The sequence below is a fragment of the Scyliorhinus canicula genome, chromosome 2 (assembly GCF_902713615.1).
Source record: "Scyliorhinus canicula chromosome 2, sScyCan1.1, whole genome shotgun sequence".
Taxonomy (NCBI): Eukaryota; Metazoa; Chordata; class Chondrichthyes; order Carcharhiniformes; family Scyliorhinidae; genus Scyliorhinus; species Scyliorhinus canicula.
Window position 1 is genome coordinate 59,637,191 of NC_052147.1, and position 22,052 is coordinate 59,659,242.

The window sequence follows — 22,052 nt, forward strand, 5'->3', positions numbered from 1 at the left end:
TCACTATCCTACCATATATTTTGAAGTCTGCATCTGTTGGACTTAAGGGAGCAGAGATGAGGGTCATACGGGGAGAATAGTCATGATGGCTATAATGGTGTTAATGAGGACTAGGGCATCAAAGATGGCTAAGCAGACCGGCAGCTACAGAAATGTTGCGAATGGAGGACCAAAGGGAATTTGAAAGCACAATACTAAATTAATTGGAAGAGCACTTTCCATGACGCAGACGCAAAAGGAAATAGGGCAAGATGAATAGCCAGCCTACTTTCAAGATTTTGTTTGCTGGACTATGTATGATTTTTCTAAATGTGGCAATTGATCAACCGGTTTTCCAATTTGTAAATAACTTTGATTAATTTCAAATTAATCATGTGAGGTTATTAAAAAGATAACTACAAGCAACACGGTGGCACAGTGGCTAGCACTGCTACCTCACAGCACCAGGGACTCGGGTTTGAAATTGACAATGGTTTTCCTGGAGGCGTGAGCATCTCTTTCCTATCTCACCAAATCTTGAAGAATGGGAACCATCCAAAAATAGAGACTTTTAAATGGTTAATTATCTTGGCTAGTTACCAATAGATGGAACTATACTCCCAGACCTGGCCTAACCCTATACCTAATATGGAAGAAAGATTTGACCAGGTGGGAGAACACCCATTTCAAGCTTTGAACTGTATAAAAGTTTGTCTGAGAACAGCCATTTTGTGCAGAGCACCCAGCAGATCTCTGTAAGACTGTTTTGGTCCACAATTCTCAGCTGGAATAACTGTGAACCGCATGAGAGAGGTGGATTTTCTCTGCCAATGGGAATCATAGAGGAAGTTGTCCAGCAATCATCAATGTTCTGCTGAAAAAGGAACCCAGGCAGTCTTCCAAGTGTTGTACCGCCAGAGCCACTAGAGAAAGGGGACCTTCACTTGCTGCCCAAACCTACTGAGTCCACCTGGAAAGGCAACCTCTAACTATTCGACTATAGAAGTCATTACAGCAACACTATTAATTGTAAGCAATGAGCGTGTAACAACATCTTAAAGGACTAAACTGAATTTCATCTAAGTATCATTTATCCATATTTGCATTTAATCTTTGTATGTATTTTGTTAGTAACTGTATTTCTACTTAAGTAACATACAGCAGCATTTTGTAAAACGATAACCTTTTCTGGTTCAAGACTAAGGCTTTGCTGCTGGTTTATTATTGAATCACTCACACATTAGAAAGAGGGCTACATATAAACACAAATTCGTAGCTTACTACTGGCCACCTTGAGGAAACAGCTTGTGTGTGGTTGTATCAAAAATGCACAGTAGAAAGACCAGATGCAAACCTCTGTTCATAATTTCCCATTTTCAATTTTCCAACAATGTCATGCCAAGTACCTAGTCATATTTTAATACAAGGACATCCTGAGTGTCAGCAGGAAAGGAAAATCAAAAGCATGTTAACTTGACTGCTTTCTTGCATCCGCATGCCATTGATTATAGATGTAACTGACAAGTAGGTGTTGAGGCATTGCTCCAGTCAGTAAAGTGCATAGGGAAGCAGCAGGTAGAAAAAAAGATCAATACTGGATTCAAGATCAATACATCAACCAAAACAATAATTTATTCACAATTATCTTCATAATCTAAAAAGAAACTTTTACTAAGCTTCTGTACCTCTTTGTACGTCCTCATTTCCACAACAAATTGCATCCTTTAACTGTTCAATCCTTATTTGGCATGACATAATCTTCCATCTCTGAAAATAAGATAGAATTTATTATCCCATTGCTAAAGTACAGTTGTGGACTTCAAAGTGGCAGATCAAATCAAACACAAGATGTAACTGCTCAACATAGAAAATAGGAGTAGGCCATTTGACCCTTCGAGCCTGCTCCGCCATAAAATTATCATGGCCGATCATCCAACTCAGTAACTTGTTCCCGCTTTCCCCCTCATATCCTTTGGCCCCTTTAGCCCCAAGAGCTAAATCTAACTAATTGAAAAGATATAATGTTTTGGCCTCAACTGCTTTCTGTGGTAGCAATTGCACAGGCTCACCACTCACTGCATGAAGAAGTTTCTCCTCATCTCCGTCCTAAATATCCTTAGACTGTGACCCCTGGTTCTGGGCTCCCCTGCCATCAGGAACATCCTGTCTAGTCCTGTTAGAATTTTACAGGTTTCTAGGAGACCCCTCTCATTCTTCTAAACTCCAGCCAATATAATCCTAACCAACTCAATCTCATCTCATATCACAGAATAATACAGTATAGAAGAGGCCTTTCAGCCCATCAAGTCTGCACCAACACATGAAAGACAGCTGACCTGCCTAAATATCCTTGCACTGTGATGGCCAACATACCTTTTTCATTCTTTACCGCCTGCTGCACCTGTGTGCTTACTTTCAGCGACTGGTGTACAAGCACATCTAGGTACTGCTGCACATTCCCCTCTGTCATTCCCCTCTCTCAATGTATAGCCATTCAGATAATAATCTACCTTCCTGTTTTTGCTACCAAAGTGGATAATCTAACATTTATCTATATACACTGCATCTGCATTGCATTTTCCCACTCACTTAATTTATGCAAATCACATTGAAGCATTTCTGCATTCTCCTCACAGCTCACCCTCCCATCCAGCTTTGTGTCATCTGCAAATTTGGAGATATTATATTTAGTTCCCTTATCTAAATCATTAATATATATTGTGAACAGCTGGGGTCCTAGCACATATCCCTGCTGTACCCCATTAGTTACTGCCTGCTATTTGGAAAAATAACCGTTTATTCCTAAACTTGCTTCCTGTCTGCCAACCATCTCAATACACCAGTACTAATCCAATGTCCTTACATTTTACATACTAATCTTGTATGTGGGCCTTTGTCGAAAGCCTTCTGAAAGTCCAAATAAATGACATCATTGGCTCCCCCTCATCAACTCTACTATTTGCACTTGCGAAGAATTCCAGTAGATTTGCCAAGCATGATTTCCCATTCGCAAATCCATGCTGACTCTCTGATTCGGCCACTGTTTTCCCAAGTGCTAGAGTCATAGATTCTGCTATTGAATCTTTTATAATGGACTCTAGTATTATCCCCACTGCTGACGTCAGGCTGACTGGTTTATAATTCCCCGTTTTCTCTTTACCTCCCTTTTTAAATAGTGGTGTTACATTAGCTATCCTCCAACCTATAGGAACTATTCTAGAGTCTCTAGAATCTTTGGAGATGACCACCAATGCATCCAATTTCTTAGCTCTTTCCTCTCCTCACCTCACAGATGCTGCCAGGCCTGCTGATATTTTCCAGCATTTTCTCTTTTGGTTTCAGATTCCAGCATCCGCAGTAATTTATTTTTACCCCTATTTCTAGGGGCACTTTCTTAAGTAATCTGGGATGTAGATCATTAGGCCCTGAGGGTTTATCAGCCTCCAAGCCCATCAATTTCTCTTACATTTCCCTACTAATCCTGATTTCCTTCAGTTCCATCCTCACAAAACCCTCTATTGCCCAACATTTCTTTGTGCCCTCCTTTGTGAAGGTAGAAGCAAAGTATGTATTTAGTTGGTCAGCCATTTCTTTGTTCCCCATTATAAATTCTCCTGTTTCTGACTGTAACAGACATTTATCTTCAATATTTTTCTCACACATATCTATAGAAGCTTTTACAGTCAAGTTAATCTCTGGTGTAACTCCGTGATTAACAAGTGTAACTGAACTGAACATCACAATCATGCACCCCCTCTCCCCCACCACATTTAATATTGTAACCCATGGTCAGAAGGTATACTGCTTTAACTCAGGCAGCTAAATTCCTTTAAAACTGATGTCATTAAAAAGTAGTGAAAGTTGAAACAATTTTTGATATTGGATGCTGTAGAGATGTTGAAATTGACTGGACGGCTTTTTGCTGTTTTATTAATAAAATCAGTGTTTACGAGTTTAAAATTAAACTCATTACGAGTTTGAAACTATTCTCAGTAATTGACTTATTTGGTCCCTTTGCTGATGCTTTCCGACCTCTGGGAGTTCCAGCATTTTACTGTAACTTCAGTATTCTGTTCTGGTAGAGTTTTCTTGCTCTTCGAATCACAGAATCAAATCTCTACAGTGCAGAAGGAAGCCATTCGGCCCACTGAGTCTGCAACGACCCTTCAAAAGACCAACCTACCTAGGTCCAACTCCAACCATAGTCCTGAAACTCCACCCTTAGGGTCAATTTACCATTGCCAATCCACCTAACTTGCACATCTTTGGTTTGTGGGAGGAAACCGGAGCACCCGGGGGAAACCCACACAGACACGGGGAGAATGTGCAAACTCCATATGGACAGTTATCCGAGGTCAGAATTGAACCCAGGTCCCTGGCGCTGAGGCAGCAGTGCTATCCAGTGTGCCACCCTTGTTGCATTCTTGTCACAGTGTTTTTCTGCAGACTAATTTCTATAATACCAGTGGTGAATTAGAAAGTGCATGGCTTTACAAGTACAGAAAATGGTATGTTTATTTCTCTTCAATCTTGAAATGAATAAAAGATTCACTTAGAATTCAAGTTGCTGGTGATACAATTTCAAAGTATTGAGGGAACAATTCAAAAATCTGGAAGTTTTTTTTAAAATTTAGAGTACCCAATTCATTTTTTCCAATTAAGGGGCAATTTAGTGTGTTCAATCCACCTACCTTGCACATCTTTGGGTTGTGGGGGCGAAACCCACGTAAACACGGGGAGAATGTGCAAACTCCACACGGAGAGTGACCCAGAGACGGGATTGAACCCGGGACCTTGGCGCCGTAAGACTGCAGTGCTACCACTGCGCCACCGTGCTCTGGAAGTTAGTTTGAATGTGCCGGTTCTGAAATGTTGACTCGTGGGTGTATTTTGAGAGGGATTCCTTAGACCTTGGAAGAATCACAGTGTAGTTCAATAGTCTGGAAATGCTGTTGCAAGTTCAGTAGTAGTGGTGGGAAAAGGATGTGTGGGGCATTGGTGATGGGGTGATTGTGAAATATAGAAGCACTGGGTGATGGTTGGTATGACAGTTTTGGGGAAGGTGTGAGAGAAAGTAGTTTGAGAGAATCCTAAGGAGTAAATATTTCAAGTTTTTGGAGCTATGGTAACAGTCAATTGTGGGTCTGGAAGTAGAATTGCAGAATTTTAAACGAGCCAAGGTGTTAATGAAACTACCAAAAACTACTACTGATCAGGGAACAAACAAATAATCTGTAACAATTGTTCAAAGCAAGAGTTCTGAAGAGGTTTGTGCAGTAGGAGAGGGGTGGGAAATGATTACCACGCCCCCACAAAGTCACTACTGCCGTGTCCTCTGTTCAGCCGTGAAGGGCTTCTCCTCTATCGTTAGATCGGGGTGGAATTGTTCAGTGATGTATCTCCATTACTTTCAGTTGCATTCTTAATATCTCCAATAATGATGTAGTTCATGCCGCTGAGAGCATTGAAAACATCCAACATCAGGCTGATACATGGTAAATCGGATTCACACCATGCAAATGCCAGGTAATGTCCACCTCCAACAAAAAGAAACCAAACCACTTCCAGTGACCTTCAATAGCTCCAACTTCAATAAGTTACTCACCAGGGGTGGGGTGAGAAAATTTAAGTGATTATAGCAATGAAACATTTAATGTCCAAATTCATGATTATAGAGGCAGATCTGAACGGTCATTCAGCAATCTGAATGACACACACACATCAAGCTACTCAGTTGTTACCAAGTACCAGACTGCATTGTATAATAAAACTTACCAATTGATCGGTTTTCCACTTGCCTTCAATAGCTTTTATAACTCTGCAAAATAAAATGAACAAAATTGAAAACCAAACTCATCATACATATGTATGAGCATTAATGCCATGCTAAATATATTTTATTTGCTCTTGAATATAGGGAATTAAATGTCAATAGTAAAATTTCAGCCATATATTCAAGCAAAATAAAGTGTCAGAACTAAAACATCAATTCTTACTGTTGCTGATAGTTTTCCTTCTCATTCCTCAAATGTTTTAACCGTTCCATCTTGTCAGCATACCTGTGAGAAATCAAATCTTAGATTCTAATGATTGACTGCTCAGAAATGCACAATGAAATTATAGATTTAATATACAGAGTTCAAAATGCTTTTTAAAAACAAACTGTGGACGTTGAAGAATTTTATAGCAAATAAACTGCCAAGTGACAGTTTTCCACAGTAAATTTCTTGGATACTTGTATTTAATTTTTAAAAGCTATGTTAGGACAATTTAACCACAAGTCGTTAAACTTGAGGTAGCCTGAAACAATTTCCTGACATTTTAATGATATTCATTGCAACCTTCCACATCCTGTGCGTAATACTGCTCACAAATGTTCTTACTGTTTTTTGAAATTAGACTTGACCTTTGTCAAAATATAATGAAAATAATTACAACAGGAATCAGTTGTGAATTGTGTACAGGAACCTTATACTTCAGAACAATTATCATTGTATTTATTGCTACCCCAACTTCTCTTGCACATTTAGTCTTACGAAATAACTCAGCCTGGTTGTACATTTTAGCTGTTTATAAAAGTCAGAGCACTCATGAGATTTCTATACTGTCCTGCACAACACACATTGAATGTTTAAATTTTGGAGCAAATTGAATCATTCAATCAATGACACCAATTACACTTGTCTCTTGTTCTAAACAGTCAGAATCATTGAAAATAGTGTAACGGGATTTCAAACCACATGGAAGGATGTCAAACCACAAGTCACCCCCATGATATGAATATCTAAAATCAGTGGCAATTTGATGAAGGTTTTTTTTTTAAAGTTTTTTTTATTGGTTTGCATTTATAATAACATTGCAAGGAACATCACTCAGTAATGAAAATATATCTACAGATTGGGTTCACAAGATGAAAAAATAGGGACATAAACAGGTATGTATAGGTAACGTGTTTACAGGGACCCCTAACTTTGCACCCAGTGAACGGTTACCACAACCGTGCCATTGTTGCCTCCTGGTATTAAAACATACCAGGGGCTTCTTTGGCACCACCAGGGTGCTGTTGATGTGGTCTCACCCAAGTGCTTCCTTGCCCGTTGCCCCCTCTGACTTGCTTGCTCTGTTTCCTGGTTGGTGTCTCTCACCCCCACCCCCTCTTCATGTTAAACCATAAACCATTATTTCAACTGGATAGGTTAGGGAGAACCAGAGTAATGCTTACAGGTTACTTAAGGGCAGAACAAGGTTTAATATTAGGCACAGTGCTCTTCACCCAATGAACAGAGAACCCATGGAACACATTGTCAGCTATTATAGAGAACATTTATATGCTGTCTTCCTTCAAAAGAAATTGACTGGTTTCTGGTTGAAATTACTCTGCACAAGAGATACATCGCCCGGAACATAAATCAGGTCCAATATGAATAGTAATGATTGCATGAAGGGGTCAGGGAGAAGTTATCGATGTTTCAACCCCCCACCAACCAATTGGTCTGGATTTGTGAAGTGCCTGGAGACTTTCAGTGAAGACACCAAATTGTTGTTTTTTACCTGGTTTATCACCTCTCCCAGGAGATCACATGCTCTGAGTGGGATAGGTAGTGTCTATGGCAGTGTTTTTGAAACTTTGTTTCCTGGAACCCACTTTTACTAACCGGCCAACCTTCGGGACCCACACCCGCCAGCTTTCAGAACTCTCGCCAGCCAACCTTTGCAACACACCATTTTCGCTTCCCTTAAATAAGACAGGTAAGCCTGCTTAGTCCTCATTCCAATCAGGTTCACAGGAGGGCAATGCGCATATCAGGTGTTGAGTTCAGCCAGTTCCTTTGTGCGGTCTTCACACTCAAGGGCGTAAATCCAACTTCGCACATGTAGGTCGTTATGAAGGGCATCAGCGACAAAATGCTTGTTTGACTCAGCACTGGATACTCATCGGAGATGCTACTTCAGAATGCTGACAGTCTCATGGATTTGTGGGATCTTTTTAATGTGCTGTCACGGGTGAGGCATAAAAGTTCAGTCTCATCATTTGGAATCAGCTGCAAGTTAGTTTTTTTTTAAAATAATTTTTATTCAAATTTTAACAACAACAAATTTTCTCCCAACAATAAACTAAACAAGGTGTAGAAATAAACAGAAAGAAGGACCCCCCAATACAAAGCAATAAATTAATAATACAAAAAAGAAGAAAATAGCAAACACACCGTCGCAAAAACAAACCCCCTTGACAGCCCACTAACTCCCCTCCCTCCCCCCCCCCCCCCCCCCCCCCCCCCCCCCCAAACCCGGGTTGCTGCTGAGATTGACCACCCTCTAACCCTCCGCCAGAAAATCGAGAAAGGGCTGCCACCGCCGGAAGAACCCTTGTACCGACCCACTCAGGGCAAACTTGACCTTCTCCAGCCTGATGAACCCGGCCATGTCATTAATCCAGGCCTCCGGGCTCGGGGGCTTCGCATTCCTCCACTGTAAGAGAATCCTACGCCAGGCTACTGGAGACGCAAAGGCCAGGGTACCGGCCTCTCTCGCCTCCTGCACTCCCGGCTCCGATGCTACCCCAAAGACCGTGAGCCCCCAGCCTGGCTCCACCCTGGAACCGACCACCTTGGACAAAGTCCCCGCCACCCCCTTCCAAAACCCCTCCAACGCCGGACACGCCCAGAACATGTGGGAGTGGTTCGCCGGGTCTCCCGAACACCTCCCACACCTGTGCTCTCCCCCAAAGAACCGGCTCATCCTAGCCCCAGTCATGTGCGCCCTATGCAGCACCTTCAGCTGAATTAAGCTGAGCCGTGCACAAGAAGAGGACTAGTTCACCCTCCCCAGGGCGTCCGCCCACGTCCCATCATCGATCTCCTCCTCTAGCTCCTCCTCCCACTTTGCTTTCAGCTCTTCCACCGAGGCCTCCTCCTCCTCCTGCATCACCTGATAAATTGCCGAGATCCTACCCTCACCGACCCACGTCCCCAAGAGCACCCTGTCCTGCACCCCCTGAGGCGGCAGTAGTGGAAACTCCGCCACCTGCCACTTGACAAACGCCCTAATCTGCATACACCTGAAAGCATTCCCAGGGGGGAGGCCCCACTTCCCCTCCAACTCCTCCAAAGTCGCAAACTTCCCATCGAGGAAAAGGTTCCCCATCCGTCTGATGCCTGCCCTATGCCAACTCAAAAACCCACCATCTATTCTCCCTGGTGAAAACCAGTGATTGCCCCGTAACGGGGCCCACACTGAGGCCTTCACTTCCCCCCATGCCGCCTCCACTGCCCCCAAATTTTGAGGGAAGCCACCACTACCGGAGTCATAGAGTACCTTGCCGGGGGGATTGGGAGCGGGGCCGTCACCAATGCCTCCAAACTCGTACCCACACAGGACGCCACCTCCAACCTCTTCCATGCGGCACCCTCCCCCTCCATCACCCACCTACGTTCGCAGCCCAGTAATACCCACACAAGTTGGGCAACGCCAAGCCGCCTACCTCCCTGCCTCACTCCAGGAAAACCCTCACTCTCGGGGTCTTCCGCGCCCAAACGAACCCCAGAATACTTTTATTAACCCTCTTAAATAAGGGGGCTGGTTTAGCACACTGGGCTAAATCGCTGGCTTTGAAAGCAGTCCAAGGCAGGCCAGCAGCACAGTTCAATTCCCGTACCAGCCTCCCCGAACAGGTGCTGGAATGTGGCGACGAGGGGCTTTACACAGTAACTTCATTTGAAGCCTACTCGTGACAATAAACGATTTTCATTTTTCATATGGGGAGGCACTGGAAAAGAAACAAAAACCTCGGGAGCACCGTCATCTTAACTGACTGGACCCTACCCGCCAAAGAGAGTGGCAGCGCATCCCACCTCCTGAACTCCTCCTCCTTCTGTTCCACCAGCCTCAAAAGTTTAGCCTATGCAGGGCTCCTCAGCTCCTAGCTATCTGGACCCAAAGATATCTAAAGCTCCTCTCTGCCCTCTCCTATCTCCCTCTCCTGGTCCCCCAGGTGCAGCACAAACAGCTCACTCTTCCCCACGTTGAGCTTATAGCCCGAAAAATCCCCAAATTCCCCAAGTATCTTCAACACCTCTGGCATCCCCCCTGCCGGATCCGCGATGTACAACAGCAAATCATCTGCATACAGCGACAACCGGTCCTCTGTTCTCCCCCCCCCCCCCCCCCTCCCCTCCGCACAATCCCCCTCCAGTTCTTCGAATCCCTCAGCGCCATGGCCAAGGGCTCAATCGCTAACGCGAAGAGCAGGGGAGACAAGGGGCACCCCTGCCTCGTCCCCCGGGAAAGCCGAAAGTCTCCGACCTCCTCCCATTCATCACCACACGCGCTACCGGGGAGCTATACAGCAGCCTCACCCAGCTAATGAATCCCTCACCAAACCCAAACCTCCTCAGTACTTCCCACAGGTAACTCCACTCCACCCTGTCAAAAGCTTTCTCCGCATCCATCGATGCTACTATTTCCGCCTCCCCATCCGCCGACGCCATCATCATAACATTAAGAAGCCGTCGTACATCGACATTCAACTGCCTCCCCTTCACAAACCCCGTTTGGTACTCATGGATAACCATCGGGACCACATCTTCCACCCTCCTGGACAGTATCTTAGCCAACAACTTTGCGTCCACGTTGAGGAGTGAAATCGGCCTGTAAGACCCACACTGGAGGGGGTCCTTATCCCACTTCAGGATCGGTGAGATTATGCCCTAGATATCGTCAGGGGCAGAGCTCCCCCCTCCCTCGCCTCATTCAGGGTCCTCACTAACAGCGGGCCCAGCAGATCTGAAAACGTCTTATAAAACTCCACTAGGAACCCGTCACGTCCCGGTGCTTTTCCTGTCTGCATGTTCCCCAGCGCCTCCATCAGCTCCTCCAACTCGATTGGGCCCCCCAGACCCTCCACTCGCTCATCCTCTACTCTTGGGAACTCCAGCTTATCCAGAAAGCGGTCCATCCCGCCCATCTCCCTAGGGGGCACCGCCCGGTACAGCCCCTCGTAAAAGGATCTGAACACCCCATTAATGTCCCTGCCACTCAGCACCAAGTTCCCTCCTGCGTCTGTGACTCTCCCCGTCTCTCGCTTCCGGAGCTAGTGGGCCAGCATCCGACTTGCCTTCTCCCTGTACTCGTATACCGCCCCCTGCGCCCTCCTCCACTGCGCCTCCGCCTTCCTGGTGGTCAGTATATCGAACTCCGCTTGGAGACTGCGACGATTCCTCAAAAGCCCCTCCTCCGGGACATCCGCATACCTTGTCCACCCTTACCATTTCTTCCACCAACCTCTCCCTCTCAACCCTCTACCCCCTCTCCGTGCGCCCGAATGGATATCAGCTCCCCTCTAACCACCACCTTCAGTGCTTCCCAAACCACCACCTCCCTGTTATCATTAGCTTCCAAATACCCCTCTATACCCATACGGACCCACCCACATACCTCCTCCTCTGCCAGAAGCCCCACATCTAACCTCCACAGCGGGCGCTGATCCTTCCCCTCCCTCAGCTCCAGGTCCACCGAATGCAGAGCATGGTCAGATATGACTATCGCCGAATACTCCACCCCCACCACTCTCGGGATTAGCGCCCTGCTGAGAACAAAAAAGTCAATCCAGGAATAAGCCTAGTGGACATGGGAGAAAAAGGAGAACTCCCTACCTCCCAGCCACAAAAACCTCCAAGGGTCTACCCTTCCCATCTGATCCATGAACTCCCTCAGCACCGAGGCCGCCGCCGGCCTCCTGCCCACCCTAGACTTCGAACGATCCAGAGCTGGATCCAACACAGTATTTATTTATTTATTTTTTTAAAAAAATTTTAGAGTACCCACTTATTTTTCCAATTAAGGGGCAATTTAGAGTGTCCAATCTACCTATCCTGCACATCTTTGGGTTGTGGGGGTGAAACCCACGCAGACACAGGTAGAATGTGCAAACTGCACACGGACAGTGACCCAGGGCCGGAATTCGAACCCGGGTCCTCAGCGCCGTAGGCAGCAATGCTAACCACTGTGCCACCGTGCTGCCCTGATCCAACACAGTATTAAAGTCCCCTCCCAAGATCAAGCCCCCCATCTCCAGGTCCGGGATCCGGCTCAACATTCGCCACATGAAGCCCGCATCGTCCCAGTTGGGGGCGTACACATTAACCAGAACCACCCACTCCCCATGAAGCCTACCACTCACCATTACGTATCTACCTCCACTGTCCGCCACCACATTCGACGCAACAAACGACAAGCTCTTGCCAACTAAAATCGCCACCACTCGATTCTTCGCATCCAGCCCCAAGTGAATCACTTGCCCAACCCAGCCTCTTCTCCGCCTCACCTGATCCGCCACCTTAAGGTGCGTCTCCTGGAGCATAGCCACATCCGCTCCCAGCCCCTTCAGGTGCGCCAAGACACGGGACCGCTTCACCGGTCCATTCAGCCCCCTCACGTTCCATGTGACCAGCCAAATCTGGGGGGTCTTCCCCCTCCCTCTGCACTGGTCAGCCATAGCTCTCCCTTGGCTCACCACGTGCCCGCAGAACCCCCAGGCCCGTTCCCCACGGTGGCGGACCCCCCCCCCCCCAACCTCCCCGTTCACCAGCAGTTCCCCTCCGGCCCCTGCAGCAGCAACCCGGTACCCCCCCCTCACCCACCCAAGCTAGCCCCCCCCCCCCCCTAGCTGCGTAACCCCTTCCATTGTACTTCCGTAAATCAGCCAATTCCTGCTGGCCCCGCCATCCCAATGACCCCCCCCCCCCCCCAATGCAACACAACCACCATTCCCCCCTCCCAGTGCTGGCCCCGCCCACTGCTCCTCAAGCACGAGAAGGAAACCCGCGCTTCCATCCCAATCCCCGCCCCCCCAACACGTGGGAAAAAGACGGGCACATGACCCAGCGGGACCGCGAACAGCTCCCCAACCCTCCACCAGTGAAAAAACAAAAAAGCACCCAAATAAATAAATAACAGCCCCAAAAAGCGAAAAAGGAGAACAGCAAAAAGGCAACATCAAACACAGCCAATAAAAACGAAAGGATACCAAGGAAGACTGAGCCTCCGGACTATGTACATCATTCCCCAGCCCCCCAGTCTTCAGTTCGAGTCCAACTTCTCTGCCTGGACAAAGGCCCAAGCCTCCTCCTGAGAATCAAAGTAGAGCTGGCGGTCCTTGTAAGTGACCCAGAGGCGAGCCAGCTATAGCAGGCCAAACTTGACCCCCTTCCTGTGAAGCACTCCCTTCGCCCGATTGAAACCAGCCCTTCTCTTCGCCACCTCCGTGCTCCAGTCCTGATAGATCCTGATCTCTGCATTCTCCCAATTGCTGCTCCTTTCCTTCTTCGCCCATCTCAGCACGCACTCACGGTCAACGAAGCGGTGAAAACGGACCAGCACCGTCCTAGGCGGCTCTTTCGGCCTGGGCTTCCTCAACAGCACTCGATGGGCACCCTCCAGCTCCAAGGGTCCTTGGAACGACCCCGCGCCTATTAACAAGTTCAGCATCACAGCCACATAGGCCCCCAAATCCAAACCTTCCAGCCCCTCCGGGAGGCCCAGAATTCGCAGGTTCTTCCGACGGGAGCGGTTCTCCATCTCCTCCATCCTGGCCAGCCATTTCTTGTTTAGTGCCTCGTGCGACTCCACCTTCACTGCCAGGCCCAGGAGTTTGTCCTCGCTCTCAGAGGCCTTTTGCCGTAGCTCTCGGATCTCCGCACCCTGAGCCGTCTGAGTCGCGATGAGCTTGTCCAGCCAGTCAGATTGGCTTTCCCATCACTTGTGATTCCTCTGCAATGAACCCAGTCGAGCCCACACTTTCCAACCACAACTATTCAACACTTCATAAATCTGTGTTCCAGTTGCGCTGGTTGGTAAGATCAGGCTGCACAGCAAATCCTCCATTAATTTCTTGTGCCAAACATACCCAATGTAAACTAGCAGGTTTGCACAATCCAAAGTGTCTATATTTTCATCCAGTTGTATTGAGACCTCCTGTGCGGACTTTAAACAAGAAATAAGCCAGAATTCTAAATTCTCAGCAATATTACAAATTCAGCAAGCCACTGTTATCACTGGCTGCATTTCAGTCAACTCGGACCATACAAGCCATGTCTAATGCTGCAGGGAGAATATAGTGGGGCATTTTCTTTAGCTACACCATAAGCTACCACGTAAATGACTAATTGTGCTTTGTCATTCAACATTACATTACTGCTAAGAACTTCAGCTGATGATTTAAGGTTAAGTTCTCGCTGCATTCCTTGAAAAAAAATCAAGAGGTTTAGTCCTTGAATTTGCCATTCAAGTCTTCAAAAGCCTTTGAAGTTTTGGCGATTTTAAACTTTCATTTAGCAGTACTTACCTGCATAGAAGACACATAGGCTTTGCATCCGCACAATTAACGAAGCCACACCTCAAGAAATCATCTTTCTACTGCATTGTTCCCGATTTCAGTTTATTTTTAGTATACTGTTCACTAGAGGCCCTGGAGCTCTGTATATAGCTCAAACTAGTACTGCTTTGTCTTGCCGTGGACTCTACCGCGCAACTCACTCCAGCAGATTCAATTGTGCGATCCTGGCCTGTTTGTGTCTCTGATCCTCTCTTCCTTATAACAAAATGACCCATCTTCAGCTCTTCACAGTTCCATTGCTTTCTTGCTCGTAGCGAGAAAAGGGATGAATCCCTCCTCTGTGATTTTGCACCAAAAGTACGGATGTTCAGGGCCTGTGACATCAGTGTATGTGCAGGTGTAGGCGGCCTGCTTTCTGCTGCCACTTCTGGTGGGTAGACTGCATTGTTTGCATTTAAAGGCCCATCATAGAACATACAGCGCAGGCGGCCATTCGGCCCATCGAGTCTGCACCGACACACCCGGCATTCCTAAAGTCAGTCGCAGCCTTTGGACGCTTCTGCCCGCCATCGGGAACGCTGCAACCAATTGTTCCGTGACCCGCCCGCAACCCACCCAGGGGTCGTGACCCACAGTTTGAAAAACCCTTTTGCACTACACAACTAAATGTTTAATTTCCAAGACCAACTGGAGCACTCAATGTATTGCACAGATTGTACTTTATTGTCTCATCCTACAATGAAACCTTTTGCCATTTAATCTCTTCTTACCTCCACCCCATCACCAACCTCTCTTTTTTTAGTTCTTATCACACTCCCTGATTTTCCATTTGTTCAAAACCTATTACATTTCTCTAGCCACAGATGCTGGCAAACCTGAACATTTTCTGCTTTCATTTCAATTTCCAGTAGTTGCAGTATTTTGCCTTTGTATTTGTGCCTACACATTGTGATGGATATCACAAATATAAACAACATACTGAATGGGCAATCCAATCTTTCCCTATCATTTTTGAAATTAGTTTAAATTGTGAAAGCAAAGGAACACAACTGTAAAATAAAAAGTAATTCTGCGTAACTTTAATGCTTGCAATGTCAATTTTGGAAACAAATTGATTTCTATAGGCCAAGTACATAAACTATCTTTCAGAAATGATAAATTGCTTAAAGCTATATTTTCAGTTGTGGGTGATTCAGTCACCTGGCTCAGTAAAGCTGCAATAACAATGTCCCCATAAACTGATAAAAGAAAACAAAACTAGTGGATCAAACTTCACCAGGAAGACAAAAAGTAAGTCTGGTTGCAGAACAAACCCTAAAGATACGAGAGTGGAGACCATTATAATTAAGAATAGTTTTTTTGAACCTGTTGCTTTATGTGCGGACTGATCACCTCAGCTAACGTTAAGATGGTAATGATAAGTTGCATGTATCCAATTTGTATCTATTGTCATACGATCAGTATCGAAGTACTAGAACTGTTGGTGTTAGTTATTGGAAGTTTCCTAATTTGGCCATCTAGTGACAATTTCAAGCATGGTGTTGGCGTATCACAGTTGGAAGTCATTTAGCTTGCGCCAGATCTGTCACAGCAGTCGCAAACCAAGAGCACTGTTCATTCTATCCCATAACCCCTCTATCTGTGTCTGCTTTAAATATATTCATCCAATTGTTCCTTAAAGATGCAAATTTCTTGAACTCAACCAGTTATGGTTCCTCTTCTCCACTTGATTTCCCCAAATCCTTCCTTCTACCTCTCTCGTCCCACAAACAGCACTAGGATGAATGTCCAGATAATCTCCCTTAATTCTGCTGGTAGTGGGGTGGTCCAGACCATGGAGGGAACATCCGAAAGGTGGTACCTCCAACAGTATTGCACTGCACTAAACTGTGAAGCTAAATAATGCGCTAAGTCTCTGGAATAGTTCTGATAGAGGTAAGAATCGCAATTGAAAGTGATCACCTTTTGCCTACACTATCTTTCAATTGTGGGTATGTCCTGCAGTTCCAGATAGGCATTATAAAACGTTAATGTTTCTTGCACTGCAAGTCTAATTTTTAAAGTTTAATTTTACATTATTTGAAAAGTATTTTTCATGACTCCTGCAGCAACCCAGCATAATCATGATGAAAAAGTTCGAAAGGGATAACCCGTCATATGCTTTTAATGAAGTGGAATACTCATTATGGCGATATATCTAAATCAAAGCAGTGTAGGGTGATCAAACTGTGATTAATCTTTATGTTTGGGGGTACTGACTGGCCCTCTGGCATATCCAACAGTGTGTTTCAATTTCCAATAATTCTGCTTTGGATTTCATGGTATCGAAATTGGAACAACGTTAAAATCGAAAGCATAAAATAAGTTCCATATATTCAGAATGCTTGGCAGCTCGGAGTCTTTTGGTCTTCCGCAAGAGTACAAAAATTGATACATGCCCAAAATTGTACACATTAGAGAACTGTGCAACTTGGGAGCGGCAAGGGATTGCACAACAGCAAAGTCGTATTCTTTCTTCAGCCAGGCTCTTGGCAGAATTGGGATTGAGGAGGGTGGGAATGTCCCGCTGAACATTCGTGTAAGACATGTTTAACCAGAGATCCTTACCCAACCCAAGAAAACACCGCTGTGATTTAATGCTGCATTTTGGACAACTTGGCCCAGGGGGCTTGTGAGGGGCCTTTAAGCCGGCCGCGGGCCGCCCTGCTCCTTTTGCAACAACAACATTCGCGGTCTCACTGCTGGTAAACAATACCTCTCCGAGTTCCTGCTGTCGAAGTAAACAAAATCTCCGGCCAGGATGCATTTGGCGCAGGTGAGGCGCCTTCTGGCGGTGTTGCAGAGCGGGCACCGCTCCACGGCCACGTACAGCCCCTCGGCATCGTCCACCGAGTCGAGCAGTGGCGGCGGCGGCGGTTGGTCGCGTGTCTGGCCGGCTCCGGCTCGCGGCGCCCTCCTCCGCTCCATGGAAGACGCCATACTGAGCGCGCGCGCTGCAGTGGGTGGGTGGGGGGGGGTCACGTGGTTTTGTTTAACTAGGGTGCATTGTGGGTGCAGTTGGCTGGTGTCACGTGCCATCGCCCACCAATTGCCTTCGGCGCGCGGGAGCGCGCCAAGCGCTGAGTGGCTGGGGCGAGAGGCCGTTTCTTCCCCTCCACATAGCGCAGGGACAATTAAAGACTAGTGAACGTTCATAGTGTTGTGGTAAAAGCGAATTAACTCTACCGTGGGATATAATCTCCCTCTCTCCACCCCTCGATTGGAGCCCCGAAAAGCTCAGGGATGGAGCTTCTGCCATTTAAAAGTTTTGGAAGGGGACACAGCAAGTATAAAGCCCAAGTTAAAAATTGAAGCTGCTGCAAGTACACACGAGGTCGACTAACGTCTGAAAGACGAAGATTTACAAGGTGGATGTAACCCTCTCCTCATTGTAATTAAAACGCAATTTTTAAACTTCATTCATACGAGTAACTCCACTGGTCACTTTTACCATTATCAGTATTACTGGGCGGCATTTAGGACAGATACAAGAAGAATTTGAGAGTTGTGCACTTTTGGAATTCTCATCCTCAAAAGCAGTGGGTATTTAATATTTTACAACACCAGGTTAAAGGCCAACAGGTTTGTTTCGAATCACTAGCTTTTGGAGCACTGCTACATCCTCAGGTGCAGGAGCAGTGCTCTGAAAGCCGGTGATACGAAACAAAACTGTTGGACTTTAATCTGGTATTAAGAACTTCTTACTGTGCTCGCCCCAGTCCAATGCCAGCATCTCCACATTAATATTTTGCAGTGGATGTAGAAGTAGGCACGGGAAGCAAAGTTTATGGGGATAGACAGGAATGTGACATTCGAGACAAGCACATCAATCACGAACTTATCGAATGGCAGAGCAGGGTCTGAATAGTATGTTCATATGACTCTGGCACAACTACAATAATTCAAAAGTATTGTGGCCTGTTGCAATACCCATACCAGAGTTAAACCCAGACTGGGGATTGAATGAGGGATGTAGTTTGTATGTTTCAACTATTCTTTGTTAACATAGAGGTTGAAACCTCTGTTTCTGAAGTTACGAGACTGGCCATTTGCAAAAGCATACTCTGCATACAAAAGTGATGCATGCTGAAGAGGTATTGACTGTAAATGATTGCAAGGATGATTTGGCTGGATGGGAAGACAAGGAAAATTAAAGACATTTCTACTTGGTTTAAAATTTCATAGTCTTGCCAGCAAATTGGCCTAGGAAAAATTGCAACAAAACCAAATTTAAAAAATTTGAAACAAAATACAAATCTAGAATATTTACTCATTTATTTTCTGCAACAGATTGCTTTCAAAATACAAATTTTCATCTAATCTGGATTCTTAAAGCCATACAAATAATGTACAATATACTGAAAATACACTTTTCCTCCACCCATACTGAAATCAGCAAAAATTTGCATTGTTTTATAATTAAATAATTTATTCCACAAAAAGGACATTTTATATCTGTTCAAGCTGTTTGAATGTGCTGCTTCATAGAATGAGATTGGAATCTCATTTAGAAACTCACTGCTAATTACTTAATTTGAACACAGCACTTTATTAGGAACGACAACTGACAAATAAACTTAGGAAATATATAAGTGGGTAAAATAATGACATATGGAGAGGATAAACACGTCTCAAAAGGAGGAAACACTGATCTCAGTAGTTATACAGGATAGCAATTAGTATAAACAAAGTTAATTCAAATTAAGCTGCAGGAGTAAAGTTGGGGACAAGTTCAAACGAGTAAAAGGAAAGTATAGAATTGCCACTAGTAAGTTGTTCAAACAAGGCAGAGTGATTAACATATGGAATGGAAATACTTGCTATGAAAACTGTAGATTTGTTTGGTTGGTTGAATTAAAATTCCAGAAGACCCATCCTCTTCAATCTTGTGTTATAATTTTGCACATTGCAAAATATGTAGTAGCAAGGAAGTGATTACTTTCATCTGTGCTCATCCACATATCAGTTCTTGTTTAGAGATATACGAATGTCCGTAAAGGAATTTTGGCTTTGCGACTAGCCCTTCTTAAAGCCCTTCAAAATGGGGTAAATGTTCTCAAATGCGTCATAGATCTCTGAACGGACTTTGGCACCTACAGGATAAACAAACATTTTTATTTTGAGTACTACATAGTTGATGTTCCTATTCAGGCATGTCATGAATGCAGGATTTTAGATTATTAGTTTATAAATATTTTGCAATTCAAGGGTTAACAGCCTGGGTTAGTGTGTTTGACCACAGTACTTATGCTTTAAAGGAACCTTGTTCTGCAAAACCAGAAAACATTTAGGGGCAGCACGGTAGCATGGTGGTTAGCATAAATGCTTCACAGCTCCAGGGTCCCAGGTTCGATTCCCGGCTGGGTCACTGTCTGTGTGGAGTCTGCACGTCCTCCCCGTGTGTGAATGGGTTTCCTCCGGGTGCTCCGGTTTCCTCCCACAGTCCAAAGATGTGCGGGTTAGGTGGATTGGCCATGCTAAATTGCCCGTAGTGTCCTAAAAAGTAAGGTTAAGGGGGGGGTTGTTGGGTTACGGGCATAGGGTGGATACGTGGGTTTGAGTAGGGTGATCATTGCTCGGCACAACATCGAGGGCCGAAGGGCCTGTTCTGTGCTGTTCTATGTTCTATGTATGAAACAAGAGGTGAAATTGATCATTGCAAAAGCCTTGGCAAATGCACTGTTGTTTGATGCTGAGAGTTGATGTGTTTACAGTCTGGGGAGGTTGCTGGGTGGGGCCAAGGTATTCAGACATTGAGGAAGTTTTTGAGTTGAAGTCTGATCTGGCTACTAGTTTCTTTTTATTAATTATTTAAAGCTACAAAATTAAAGCTGTTAAAGTCAAGGGGGAAGCTGAAACAAACCAATTGAAACAGCTTTTTGAAGATATCAAGCCAAAGTCTGCAGAGGTTCTAACAGGAGCCAAATTTGTTCTGGAAAGCAAGTATTGCTGTGCTATTGGAATGAGAGCTTGTGTTTTTTTCTTTCTTGTCGTCTTAATTGGGAATACAAATAGTAATGAAGGGTATTTTACTTACTGTGTGGAGAAGTATTGTTTAGTAAAACGTAAAGTCGCCTTGGTCCCAGATGACCATAGGCTGCTTTCCTCTTGGGAGGGGGAAAGCTGACTGGTGGTGATTTAACTCTAGGATCATCATACCTCAGGCGAGTGGAAAGGTTGAGAACGTGGGCCTTCATGAATAACCTCAAGCTTGTATGGTAATTGAACCCACGCTGTTGGCCTTACTCTGCATTGCAAACCAGATGTCTAACCAACTGAGTATTGTTTAAGGGGTAATGGTAAGCTATTTTCAGGCGTGATCATAGAATCCCTAGTGCAGGAGGCCATTCGGCCCTTCCAGTCTATACCAACCCTCTGAAAGGCCAACCAGGCCCACTCCCCACCCTATGCACATAACCTCACCTAATCTGCACATCTTTGGACTGTGGGAGGAAACCCACACAGACACAGTCAGCCAAGGCCAGAATTGAACCCAGGTCTCTGCGCTGTGAGGCAGCAGTGCTAACCATTGTGCAACATTACCACTTATGATGTTAAATTTTGTTTTCAAATACCAAATCCCTATTTCTTCATGCAATCAATCCTGGAGCAAGTATTCTTTCCGCACAGTCTTACAAATAAACTAAAGTACTGGGGTTTTGGTCCAGCCATTGTTGGGTTCTGGTCTGGGATCATAATGGGAGTCAGTTATTACAACTAAAGCATGAAGCTCATCAGGGATAGGCAGGAATGTGGGTTGAAGTTACAATCAGATCAGCCATGATCTTACGAATGGTTGAGCAGACTAGAGAGGCTGGGTGGCCTATGCCTGCTCCTAATTTGTATGTTAAAAAAAGATATGTGTATAGAAATATTTTGAGTCAGACAAAGTACATACAAATGAATAAAAATCAGCTTTTTCCATTATGATTTGGTTGTGTCAATAGTATTTCAGTTCATTGAAGTGGCATGCTTAGGAATTAAACATTTGCACAGGGCTCAAATTAGGGGCAAGATTCTCCATTTGGGAGACCATGTTCGACTGCCAGATCAGTTCTGGTCAGCGCTGGTACTAGGAGTGGCGCCCAAAAGTGAGTCACCCTCCCCTTGACATGCAGTTTTATGCATAGAGGGGAGCTCGAGGGATTCCATTCCTGCTATCTAGCTGTGAATTCCTTAAGCAGTTAAGTGCCTTCTGTTGAGGAAAAAAAAGTGAAAGCACTTAACCATAGTTAAGTTCAAAGCAGGGTACTTGAGATGCATTCAAGCGTAAAGGGAAATGGAAATAAACCATCCAGTGACCTATCTGTCTGGAAGCTATTACTCTCTCAATTACAACTGACTAAAAGCTATTTCTCTTTTAAGGTGAATAGAAGTCTAGCAAATCAAAGGATCTGACGGGGTTTAAAGCCTTTTGATGTATTTTAGGTTTCAAATTACAATAGCTGCCGCTTCTTACCATCTGATGAGGCAGCAGGTGTAAGGATAGGCAAGTGAAAAAGCAGTGCTTTATCACTTTCTGCCTGGACTGCTTTTTTGCTTCCAGGCAGGCGTGACTGATTTTTTGGGGGGCAGGGGGCTCTGATGGACATGGGGCACCTACGTTAAATACTTATCCACTTGGCCCACAATGTCAGAGCCACACGGACAAATCCATGCCCATGTTAATCCCAGCCAAGGGGGCTGGAGCATCATAGAGGAG

General features: G+C 45.2%; 2 protein-coding genes across 3 annotated transcripts in view; both read right to left on the reverse strand.

The window, feature by feature from the left end:
• Window positions 1–17,307, reverse strand: part of atg14 (autophagy related 14) — a 47,320-nt gene extending 30,013 nt beyond the window's left edge. For both annotated transcript variants that reach the window (XM_038779413.1, XM_038779422.1), the window contains exons 1-4: window positions 17,067–17,307; window positions 5,976–6,038; window positions 5,755–5,797; window positions 1,665–1,746 (exon numbers count right to left, since the gene is read on the reverse strand). In XM_038779413.1, the coding sequence (XP_038635341.1) occupies window positions 1,665–1,746; window positions 5,755–5,797; window positions 5,976–6,038; window positions 17,067–17,290 (412 nt within the window). In that variant the 5' untranslated portion in view covers window positions 17,291–17,307. The remainder of the gene's footprint in view (window positions 1–1,664; window positions 1,747–5,754; window positions 5,798–5,975; window positions 6,039–17,066) is intronic.
• Window positions 17,308–19,182: 1,875 nt separating this feature from the next.
• The window catches only part of tbpl2 (TATA box binding protein like 2), a 44,344-nt gene continuing 41,474 nt past the window's right edge, over window positions 19,183–22,052 (reverse strand). Inside the window, exon 7 of the mRNA XM_038779433.1 lies at window positions 19,183–19,443. Coding sequence (XP_038635361.1) covers window positions 19,367–19,443 — 77 coding nt within the window. The 3' untranslated portion in view covers window positions 19,183–19,366. The remainder of the gene's footprint in view (window positions 19,444–22,052) is intronic.